Consider the following 12,411-nt stretch of genomic DNA (forward strand, 5'->3'; position numbering starts at 1 on the left):
TGCACCGGGCTGAAGGATATTATCAGCCACAAATAGCACCTGGGACCTCTTCGTCAGACTACCTGGGGACGTCTTACCTTTGGCTCTCTGGGAAGTCTTTCACAGCTTGCTATGTCCTGAGGCAACCTCCCACTCGACCATGGGTGTGTGAGGGGTCAACCTCCGTGCGTGCAATAACTGGACTGGGCGTCAGTGTGGAGCAATTGGCAGACTCCTTGTGGGTCAAATGGATGGGGGAGATAGTGTTAATATTTTGAAGGAATGAAGGTTCCGTATCTTCTTCATAACTCCAAAAGATGAAGCTGTCATTAATGAATCTGCTCCACATGAATGGCTTTGGATTTTAAGTGGATATGAGGCATTCTTTGAAGTGAACATGTGATGGTGTGATGCCTGATATAATAGTAAGTACATATTTCAACAACACAGTTTATTTTAAAAATTATATATTGCACTTACACAGTTCTTTCCATTTTGTGTGTGTCAAGTGTGGGCTTTTCATTAATTTATGCTCAACAAAAATGCCTGTAATTATACAGTACAATGAAGAAATTACCATCTCTCTCTCTCTCTCTCTCTCTCTCTCTCTCTCTCTCTCTCACACACACACACACACACACACACACACACACACACATTTTGCAACTTACTAAAAAAGGTGAAACAACTGCTCTGCACTTCACTATGTGGCTACTGGTTGTATCACTAGTGAAACCACTCTATTAAAAATTGGTTACTTCACTTGTTTTACAGGTGGTTTCTTCAGGAAATGTTTATCTTCTTCCTCATGAACAAATCTGGTTCATATGGCACAATATCAGCTATCTCTGGAATCAGTCCCTGAAAATTACACGAAAATATCTTTATTCAAATAAAAAAATAGCTGAAGATGATTAAGTACAAGCAGGACACATTGTAACAAGAAAATTTGTAAAACGGAATGTGTCATTACTAATATAATACATGGGACACTGATATGCTTATAAAATACAGATTTCAGTGAATGAGCACAAATTTACTTAGAATCTATCTTGAAGAGAAAAGATATGGACAGCAGGAAACGTACATGTAATTTGTTTTAGTAGAGTATAATGATTTAACTTTACAACAGTGTTTTGCAGTCATCAGGACAAAACAACAAAAGAGAGAACATAATAAAGGCACTTCAGAATACCGTGAGTTAGGGGCTTCAGAATAGCTTAAATCTGATTCTGAGTTATTTTTCATCACCCAACACTGCTCTGTAAGTCTCTCTCTTTGTGTATCTATAATTCCACATAGATTAATTTGCCGAGTTCTTGTTTTCCCGTTAAAGCTTGTTCATTCCAGTATGAGTGCTGTTAAGAGCAAATAATGAATTCCCTCCTACATCTACATACATATTCTCAGTTTGAATATATAATAAACTTTCTAGAGACTGAGAATCTTATGTACACAAATCAGCATGGTTTTAGAAAGCTTTGCTCATGCAAAACTCAGCTTTCCCTTTTCTCACATGATATACTGAGAGCTATGGGTGAAGGGCAACAGGCAGATTCCATATTTCTAGATTTTCGGAAAGCATTTTACATGGTGCCCCATTGCAGGCTGTTAAATGAAGGTACAAGCATGAGGAATATGTTCACAGATACGTAAGTGGCTCAAAGACTTCTTAAGCAATAGGACCCAGTATGTTGTCCTTGACAGCGAGTGTTCAGCAGAGACAAGAGTATCATCAGGAGTGCCCCACAAAAGGGTGACGGGAGTGCTGTTGTTCTCCATATACATACATGATTTGGCGGACAGGATAGGCAGCAGTCTGAGGTTGTTTGTTGATGTTGCTATAGTGTGCAGTAAGGTGTCAAAGTTGAGTGACTGTAGGAAAATACAAGATGACTTAGACAAAATTTCCAGTTGGTGTGATGAATGGTAACTAGCCCTAAATGTGGAAAAATGTAAGTTAATCCAGATGAGTAGGAAGAACAAACTTGTAATGCTCAAATACGGTATTACTAGTGTCCCGTGTGACACAGTCAAGTTGTTTAAATATCTGGGTGTAACATTTCAAAGTGATACGAGGTGGAATGAGCATGTGAGAGCACTGTGGTACGGAAGGTGAATGGTCGACTTTGGTTTATTGGGAGAATTTTAAGAAAGAATGGTTCACCTGTAAAGGAGACTGCATATGGAATGCTATTGCAACCTATTATTGAGTGTTTGGGATCCGTACCAGATTGGATTGAAGGAAGACATCGAAGAAATTCAGAGTTGAGCTGCTGGAAGGTTCAAACAACACATACGTGTTACGGAGGTGCTTCAGGAACTCATATGGGAATCCCTGGAAGAAAGGTCACACTCTTTTCGACAAACACTTGAGAAAATTTAGAGAACCAGCATCTGAAGCTGACTGCCGAATGATTCTACTGCCACCAACACACACAGGGCATAAGGACCACGAAGATAAGAGATGAGAAATTAGGGCTCATGCAGAGACATACAGACAGTAATTTTTCCCTTGCTTTATTTGCGAGTGGAACAGGAAAGTAAGTGACAAGTAGTGGTACAGGGTACCATTTGCCATGCACTGTATGGTGGCTTGTGGAATATGTATGTAGATGTAATACCCAAAAGCAGTATTTCTGAAATAAGTGATGAAACCTTTAATTTTAACCACAATGTTATGTAGACTACAACCTGAGTATGGGCCAGCTGATATCTTAATGAAAATAGGCAAACCATTGTATACAAAAATTCAATCTCATATTCTCAATCGGTGCATTTTAATCTCTTAACAAAAAATCATGAGTTATCCCATTTGTCATACTTTAACTAAAACTGACAATCTCAAGTACACTTGGGAAACTTAACAGGAGTCTTTAAAAAAATTGAAGAATCACATATACACATTTCATGCTAAAAGAGCCATCCCCTCTTCCATGTCTAGCCTTCCTGTGAAGTTTTAATTGCACTTTTAACAAACAGATATATTCTTGACTGGCTGCATATTCTACGTAATAAAATCCAGGTCTTTAGTCACGTACTGTTGATTGCATAATGCATTCAAAATTGAATACTGATATCATTGAATAGTAAAACTAATGACAGTTCATCATGTGATTGCTTTTAGAAGAGCTTGCCAGTTATATGAAACACAGTAGCTGTACTACTAACAGCCACTGCTAGATTTCAATTCACATGTTTCACATTTGTTATTCCATCCCAGATTTTTCATAGATTGATATCACAAAATGGACAAATTAGATACACATTTGGAAAAGAACCTGATGACTTGAAAAGACAACAGAAATATTACAAGAATACATTTTTACATCTTCAAATTTGTTTTGTGGAATTCATTTCTTCTGCTTTATGCAAGTGATAGTAACAATAATCTCTGCAAATTCTACATGTCTGTTAATAAGAACACAATCACAAGATTTTTAAACAAGCACTGATCTTGTTTCAAAGGCAACAGGTTGCCTATCTTTAAGCAACAATCCATGGCAACTGATTCTTCAACATCACCCTTCATTGATTTCACCTACGACATAGATGAAATTAGACTGATACTTCCCTAAAATGTATTTAAAATGACAAAGAGAATGCACAAGAGTTGATGCCAGTGTTCAGTGGCTGGCATCATACTCTTTACTTCAATCCAACACAGCGTAATTTGGCCAAAAATTGTTCATAACAATAAAAGTACATGATCAAGACTGCACTTTGATTATAAAATTATAAAACAAGATTACTCTTTCCTCATACTTGCACAATGTCATCAATCTGGGGGGGGGGGGGGGGGGAATTATAAATTTGCCAGAGTCAAGTCAAAGCTCAGATCAAGAAGAAGAATATGTACAGTGATTGTAAATAGTATTCTGACACTTGCGAGTTTCCTAATTTGTAGCTTTTCTGCAAATGAATTACTCCAATGAGAAATATGCAACTGAAAGAATGGAAAATCCAGGGTGGAAAAATGACAATATTATGAAAAGGATAGTTGCTACTCACCATATAGCGGAGATGGTGAGTTGCAGACTGGCACTACAAAAGGCCTTGGTAGCCAGATACTGCGCTCATGTGCATGCGAGTTGCGTTTGTATGTATGTGTGTGACCTATTCTGATGTAGGCCTGTTTGGCTGACAGCTTTATTTGACAGTCTTTTTGCTGTGCCTATCTGCGACTCGGCATCTCTGCTATATGATGAGTAGCAACTATCCTCTTCATAATATTATCAAATATACTAACTGGACGTTTCAGATGCTACAGTATGTGTCTCGATGGGGAAAAAAGGTTATATCTTCATGGGTAAGATGTGAAAGTCATACAGCATGTCTCTTTTCTTTACTGTAGTTTCTTCAGTATGCTGTTGCCGCTATTTTAATATATTTTGTTCTGAATGATTCAAAATCAAGTCTGTATGCCTTTCGTTGTCACCGTAAAACCTACTTACATTATGATATGGCTGCCCAAAACTGTCATTGAACTTCTGTCGTGCTTCACAGTTGAAAATCTGTCTGGAATATTTCTCTTGGTGTTATATATACATTAACACATCCTAGGATATGAACAGTGTACAAGAAGACTTGTGAGATGCTATTCAATGCTAACGCTGTGTACAAGCACTGTACAGGCTGAAGGGCATGTAAGAAATTGGAGGAAATGAGAAATTTCAAGTTTGAAATAAGTCTCATCTGCTCTAGTGCCCTCAGTATCTCAATGTTGAACTATGAATTCATTTGGTAAGCGAACCTTGAGAACAGACTGAATGAAAACTGCTGTAACTGACAGAGAAATGGACACCAGTGAGGAAGGGGTCATCTGCCTACTTATATCAAGGATGGTGCACCAAGCTGGAAGCTTGGCATGACACTGTGGCTTCTCCAGGGGTAAAAAGAAATGAAGCACCATGACAATATGAGCTTTGTATGTACTATATTCCAACTCTTGAACTACTGGCCATCCTTATAACGACAGACTTCATAATGTACTTGGTTTATCAGTGGACACACTCCCTCTAGTTTTCATGTTACTCTGGATATTTAGCTTTTGGACTGGACATGTTTCTGATTTTGAACTAGTAACTCAGTATCTTGGATTCATGGACGATCTACACATAAATTGTGTTGTTTCCACAACACAGCACACAATACCTTACAATTGATAATGTCCTCCTGTTTGAAACTATCAGTATAAACAAAAGTATATCTAAAAACAAAGATGATGTGACTTACCAAACGAAAGCGCTGGCAGGTCAATAGACACACAAACATACACACAAAATTCAAGCTTTCGCAACAAACTGTTGCCTCATCAGGAAAGAGGGAAGGAGAGGGAAAGACGAAAGGATGTGGGTTTTAAGGGAGAGGGTAAGGAGTCATTCCAATCCCGGGAGAAGGTAAGTCTTTCCGCTCCCGGGATTGGAATGACTCCTTACCCTCTCCCTTAAAACCCACATCCTTTCGTCTTTCCCTCTCCTTCCCTCTTTCCTGATGAGGCAACAGTTTGTTGCGAAAGCTTGAATTTTGTGTGTTTGTTTGTGTGTCTATCGACCTGCCACCGCTTTCGTTTGGTAAGTCACATAATCTTTGGTTTTAGATATATTTTTCCCATGTGGAATGTTTCCCTCTATTATATTAGTATAAACAAAAGCATAGTTGTGGCTATAAGCTAAAATATAATAAAACACTGACATAAAAATATACTCTGGTGTGCATTTGTCCTGTACCTCAATTACTTTAAACTTACTCAGCACCTCTTCGATAAACAAGGGTGGGGAAAGGAGATGAAGAATGGCTTCCAACGCTGTTTAGAAAAGCAGTTTATTCCACACTGATTACTACTTAGCACTTTCTTCTGTGAATTCCAAATGGCTTTATTGCCCATTTATATGAAGATGAAATCCACTGCAGAATGAGCAGTGGTGGTAATGCTGGTGACAATGTGTTAGTCAGCCAACAGGCTATATATATTGCCCCCTCTCTCTCCCCATTCTATGAGGAGCTCCCACCAACCAGTGCCAAGATGTAGATGTCAACCTCAGCACAGAAGATCATTATTAATTTAGTAACCCTGCTGGACATGCGACTGGAAGATGCGAACATATCAATAGTTAATGGTGTCTGCAACTGCAGCTATCACAGGCCGATCACATGAATTTATATTGTGGGCAAATATAAGGTCACCTGGTGCCATTATTTTCTCAAGTTGCTATTACTCAAATTTGCTTCTACACGAGAACTACAACAGCTGCTGCTATTTACCTGGACTGATTTAGACTTGTAGTGCTTCAACTTATGACGTGTGGTTTCTGTCACTGCCAAGCTTAATGGGACTTTGCTTAATATCTTACCTACAATATGAATGCATTGTGAATTTGAAGTGCTTGGACTTTTATCAGTCTCTCATCTGGAACTATGACATATATTAACTTCCATCAAGAACTATTATTTTTTGGTTTCATGGACTAATAGACAATTTTAATCTGTTGTTGCAGAAGTTTATTTGTGTTGAATAAATATTGTTGACCCTACAGTGAGAGTTCTAACAATTAGGATGGTGTTAAATATATCTGTCATCAACCTAATACCCTCATGTTGAGTAACATAATATGAATACCTTACTAAATGATAAACCGTGCACCAATAAGCTATTCAGAAGCCCTAAAGTAATGGTGTGATTTGAGTAGACAGGCTCTTTCCATGCTGTACAACTTGTGTTTAAGTCACTTAAAAATGTTTAATACTTTTAAGCATTTTGCGCTTTTAGTTTGCTTAGGTACGACAAGCTTGTTAATATATTACATAATGTGAGGCATAGGTATCTCTCTGAATTTTTAAAATTAAGAACAGCGATGTTCATTCATAGTTCAGGTAGATTAAAGTAATTATGAGAACTGCTCAAATCAAGGTTACTGCTTTTCTACAAAGATAAAAACCACTAGTATGAGCAACCTTCTCCAACCTCTAGTCAGTTTCAACTGGTAGGTGGTAATTACAAGCCTAGAGGTGTAACATAAAATAATGAAGTTACTCATGAAAAATGAGCAATTTATGGATCCCCTCAAAGTGGAAATTATCACACTGACCATTGCTGCAAATAATGCAACACTTAAAACCAAGCCCTTAGGGATACAATTTTCTTGCTCATGGAGAAGAGTCATGTGGTATTTGAAATATGGTATAGACAAGGTCTACATTAGTATTGGAATCTGACTATGGAATTCCCATTTTTGGAGTTATTGTGCAGTGTTAATCCTCTAGTGCATATTTTTTTCAAAGTTGAAGCAAATACTACTAGAAGTTGCCTGCTCAGGGAGGCCTGTTATACAGCCTCCTCTAGTAGTGTCAATTGTTGAATGATATCTGATAAATCAACATCAGTTGTGACTAATGAGCTTTTCTGTTTTTAAAACCCAGATTAGCTCTTAATTCACAATGAGCTCTAGGATCATCCAACACATATCAGAAGGGCAGCACTGAGAGAACTATTTGGGCATGTGCAATCCTTCCCAGGATTCATGGGAGGGATGAAGATTCTCTTTTACCAATAATGTGAAAACTGTCCTGTATCCCAAATTGGATTAAAAAGTGTGAGAAGTTTTTTTTTTTTTTTTTTTTTTTTGCCTAACTATAAAGTTGTCACAATATACAGTACTGGACCCAATCAGCCCCATAAGCTGTATCAAGAGTGGACTCTAGATATCTGAGCACCTATTTTAGCAGCTTCTTTGCACTATTCTTTTATCATCTGAGCTGAAATTCCAGCTATGGCTTCTCCATGATCCATGTGATAATAAAATACTGGACCCACATGAGCTTCAGTTGTCACTCTACTATAAGGTTCTGTTGTTACCAGGCAACATATGTTTTACTTGTGCATAGCCTACATTGAGTATGTACAGCTGATACTCATGATCTGGAATGTGTGTTAGCAAACTACCTGTTGGCTCCCAGTACTTCCGAGGAGCTCGTCATTTGCTTGAGTTCAGAAACTCCTGCCAAGACCTCCTTTCAGCCCAAAATGCTGAGATAGTCTCTGTTAATGGTTTGCACTAGAGCCTATGAAACACTGTCAGCACATCACTGATTGCATTATTTCACTCACGTACAAGTTGCTTATGGTCGAACAGAAATGGATGAATCAGCAGCCTGGCAGATCAAACTTGTGATGTGATTCATGCAGTAATGGAGAGTGTCATGATGTAACACAGCTAGCTGCATGCTCAGTGATCGGTTGGCTATCTGAGCATTCATTTTAGCAGCTTCTTTGCATAGACTGCTCAGTCTGGGAAATGAACCCAGATGGAAAAGTCTGGTAATCAATTGAGGATGGTAGGACAGTAGCCAGACACGAAGTTCTTGAATAATGGAAATTGAAATCAACAGCTGTATTGTAATTCAAATGTTCTTTTTGCATAACATGCTACTAGTTAGAATGCAAAAAGGAGTCATCTTCTGACCCGAAGCGTAATCTGTTGTCAGGATACAATCTACAATGACAAAGACCAATGGAGTCTTCAAATGGAACACTACAACCTATTAAGCATATTATGGTAGCACGTGCAACTAACAAAATCGAGCACAGTTGAGTCAAAATAAACTGGATTCCTCAACTTACAGTAAAAAGCCCACCAATGGTCAGGCGACAACTGAAACTGGGAGTGACAGTTTCGGAGAGGAGCTTTTGGGCATTTTAGTGAACCCAGCAGGCATAATTCATTCTGCTGTTAATTTTATACTGTGTATGGTATCTGATAACATCAATTTTCTTTTGGGATTTTTGTTTCTTGTGTAATGACTCTGATAGGGTGGAAATGATTTGATATCAGTTTTAGTGCCTGGGTTCTTCTTGCCACAAGAGTCATCAACATCAAAAACCTGTGGCTATGATATGTAACGGTACAGTCGTCCACTGGACATCTCAAATGTACAACTCTGGACACTTTGGTTTTCCACCCGGAGGAAATATTGAAATGACACTGATATCTGCTTTCCAGAACCATTTTGCAGCCATCTCCTTTGCATACTGAATGACTGCACTGTTCCCCAAAGATAAATATTTTGTTGTGAGTAGTCACCTAGGTTCCAAAAAGCATCAAACAGATTTGTAGACTGCCCTTTTGTTATTCTTGCAGAGCATTTTAACTGACATGGGTAGATTCTGTTGGTAAAAACCTTTCCTTTAACCAATTGTCCTTTTCTTGTTATATACACTTGTCCAATATTTCAGAGAGTTTTCTTTTTGTTAGTCTCCCAGTTCTACTCTCTGCTTTAATGGCAATTGACTGTTCTCTATAATTCTCTATCTCAGCCCTATGACAAATAATATTATAAAAACCAAAAGTAAAATTTGAGACAAATTTGTGGTTTATATTGCATTAGCAGTTTCAAGATAGGTTATGTTGTCAAACAAATGGGGTAAGTGATAAAAACATGATCTATGTCCATAGTATGTTTTGAATTATGTTAGTTTACCTTCATTTTCTTCTGAACAGTTGTTTCTGTCCACAATAATAATTATTTGGTGTAATGGAACTACAGAACTTTGAATCAAGGCACACAGTGTGGACTTGATTTACTTGTCGTCAGAAATAATAAACAACTGTTTCAGTTGCTAAGTAAAATTCTGCATCCGGCATTATACAGCTCAACTAGGGACTTCATTCACTAGTCTGTGGAAAAGATTCCTTAATACAGAATGTACTACAACTCTTGTTCTCAAAATACAATTTTTGTGGACTTTTTTTTTTTTTTTTTTTTTTTTGCTCAGTTCCATTTCCTTCAATGAGTTCCTCCCTCACGTTGTTGTTGTTATTGTCTTCAGTCGTGAGACTGGTTTGATGCAGCTCTCCATGCTACCCTATCCTGTGCAAGTTTCATCATCTCCCAGTACCTACTGCAACCTACATCCTTTTGAATCTGCTTAGTGTAATCATCTCTTGGTCTCCCTCTACGATTTTTACCCTCCACGCTGCCCTCCAATGCTAAATTTGTGATCCCTTGATGCCTCAGAACATGTCCTACCAACCGGTCCCTTCTTCTCATCAAGTTGTGCCACAAACTCCTCTTCTCCCCAATTCTATTCAATACCTCCTCATTAGTTATGTGATCTACCCATCTAATCTTCAGCATTCTTCTGTAGCACCACATTTCGAAAGCTTCTATTCTCTTCCTGTCCAAACTATTTATTGTCCATGATTCACTTCCATACATGGATGGCTACACTCCATACAAATACTTTCAGAAACGACTTCCTGACACTTAAATCTATACTCGATGTCAACAAATTTCTCTTCTTCAGAAACGTTTTCCTTGCCATTGCCAGTCTACATTTTATATCTTCTCTACTTTGACCATCATCAGTTATTTTGCTCCCCAAATAGCAAAATTCCTTTACTACTTTAAGTGTCTCATTTCCTAATCTAATTCCCTCAGCATCACCCGACTTAATTCGACTACATTCCATTATCCTCGTTTTGCTTTTGTTGATGTTCATCTTATATCCTCCTTTCAAGACACTGTCCATTCCGTTCAACTGCTCTTCCAAGTCCTTTGCCGTCTCTGACAGAATTACAATGTCATCAGCAAACCTCAAAGTTTTTATTTCTTCTCCATGGATTTTAATACCTACTCCAAATTTTTCTTTTGTTTCCTTTACTGCTTGCTCAATATACAGATTGAATAACATTGGGGAGAGGCTACAACCCTGTCTCACTCCCTTCCCAACCACTGCTTCCTTTTCATGCCCCTCGACTCTTATAACTGCCATCTGGTTTCTGTACAAATTGTAAATAGCCTTTCACTCCCTGTATTTTATCCCTGCCACCTTTAGTATTTGAAAGAGAGTATTCCAGTCAACATTGTCAAAAGCTTTCTCTAAGTCTACAAATGCTAGAAATGTAGGTTTGCCTTTCCTTAATCTTTCTTCTAAGATAAGTCGTAGGGTCAGTATTGCCTCACGTGTTCCAACCTTTCTACGGAATCCAAACTGATCTTCCCCGAGGTCGGCTTCTACCAGTTGTTCCATTCGTCTGTAAAGAATTCGCGTTAGTATTTTGCAGCTGTGACTTATTAAACTGATAGTTCGGTAATTTTCACATCTGTCAACACCTGCTTTCTTTGAGATTGGAATTATTATACTGTTCTTGAAGTCTGAGAGTACTTCGCTGTATCTATCTTACCCCTAGTGAGATAAGCCTCTACATCCTTACATTTATCCTCTAGCCATGCCTGCTTAGCCATTTTGCACTTCCTGTCGATCTCATTTTTGAGACGTTTGTATTCCTTTTTGCCTGCTTCATTTACTGCATTTTTATATTTTCTCTTTTCATCAATTAAATTCATTATTTCTTCTGTTACCCAAGGATTTCTATTAGCCCTCGTCTTTTTACCTACTTGATCCTCTGCTTCCTTCACTACTTCATTCCTCAAAACTACCCATTCTTCTTCTACCGTATTTCTTTCCCCCATTCCTGTCAATTGTTGCCTTATGCTCTCCCTGAAACTCTGTACAACCTCTGGTTTAGTCAGTTTATCCAGGTCCCATCTCCTTAAATTCCCACCTTTTTGCAGTTTCTTCAGTTTTAATCTACAGTTCATAACCAACAGATTGTGGTCAGAGTCCACATCTGCCCCTGAAAATGTCTTACAATTTAAAACCTGGTTCCTAAATCTCTGTCTTACGATTATATAATCTATCTGAAACCTGTCAGTATCTCCAGGCTTCTTCCATGTATACAACCTTCTTTCATGATTCTTGAACCAAGTGTTAGCTATGATTAAGTTGTGCTCTGTGCAGAATTCTACCAGGCGGCTTCCTCTTTCATTTCTTACCTCCAATCCATATTCACCTACTACGTTTCCTTCTCTCCCTTTTCCTACTGCCAAATTCCAGTCACCCATGACTATTAAATTTTCGTCACCCTTCACAATCTGAATAATTTCTTTTATTTCATCATACGTTTCTTCAATTTCTTCATCATCTGCAGAGCTAGTTGGCATATAAACTTGTACTACTGTAGTAGGCGTGGGCTTCGTATCTATCTTGGCCACACTATGCTGCTGGTAGGAGCTTACCCGCATTCCTATATTTTTATTCATTATTAAACCTACACCTGCATTACCCCTATTTGATTTTGTATTTATAAACCTGTATCCACCTAACCAAGAGTCTTGTTCCTCCCGCCACCAAACTTCACTAATTCCCACTATATCTAACTTCAACCTATCCATTTCCCTTTATACATTTTCTAACCTACCTGCCCGATTAAGGGATCTGACATTCAACGCTCCGATTCGTAGAACGCCAGTTTTCATTCTCCTGATAACGACATCCTCTTGAGTAGTCCCCGCCCAGAGATCCGAATGGGGGACTATTTTACCTCCGGAATATTTTACCCAAGAGGACGCCATCATTTAACCATACAGTAA

The 12,411-nt window shown here is 38.3% G+C and overlaps 1 protein-coding gene across 4 annotated transcripts in view; it reads right to left on the reverse strand.

Annotated features, from left to right (window-relative positions):
• Positions 1-415: 415 nt before the first annotated feature.
• Positions 416-12,411, reverse strand: part of LOC126262288 (TBC1 domain family member 31) — a 296,133-nt gene continuing 284,137 nt past the window's right edge. For all 4 annotated transcript variants that reach the window (XM_049958811.1, XM_049958808.1, XM_049958809.1 and 1 more), the window contains one exon: positions 416-840. In XM_049958811.1, coding sequence (XP_049814768.1) covers positions 763-840 — 78 coding nt within the window. In that variant the 3' untranslated portion in view covers positions 416-762. The remainder of the gene's footprint in view (positions 841-12,411) is intronic.

The sequence above is a fragment of the Schistocerca nitens genome, chromosome 6, assembly GCF_023898315.1.
Source record: "Schistocerca nitens isolate TAMUIC-IGC-003100 chromosome 6, iqSchNite1.1, whole genome shotgun sequence".
Taxonomy (NCBI): Eukaryota; Metazoa; Arthropoda; class Insecta; order Orthoptera; family Acrididae; genus Schistocerca; species Schistocerca nitens.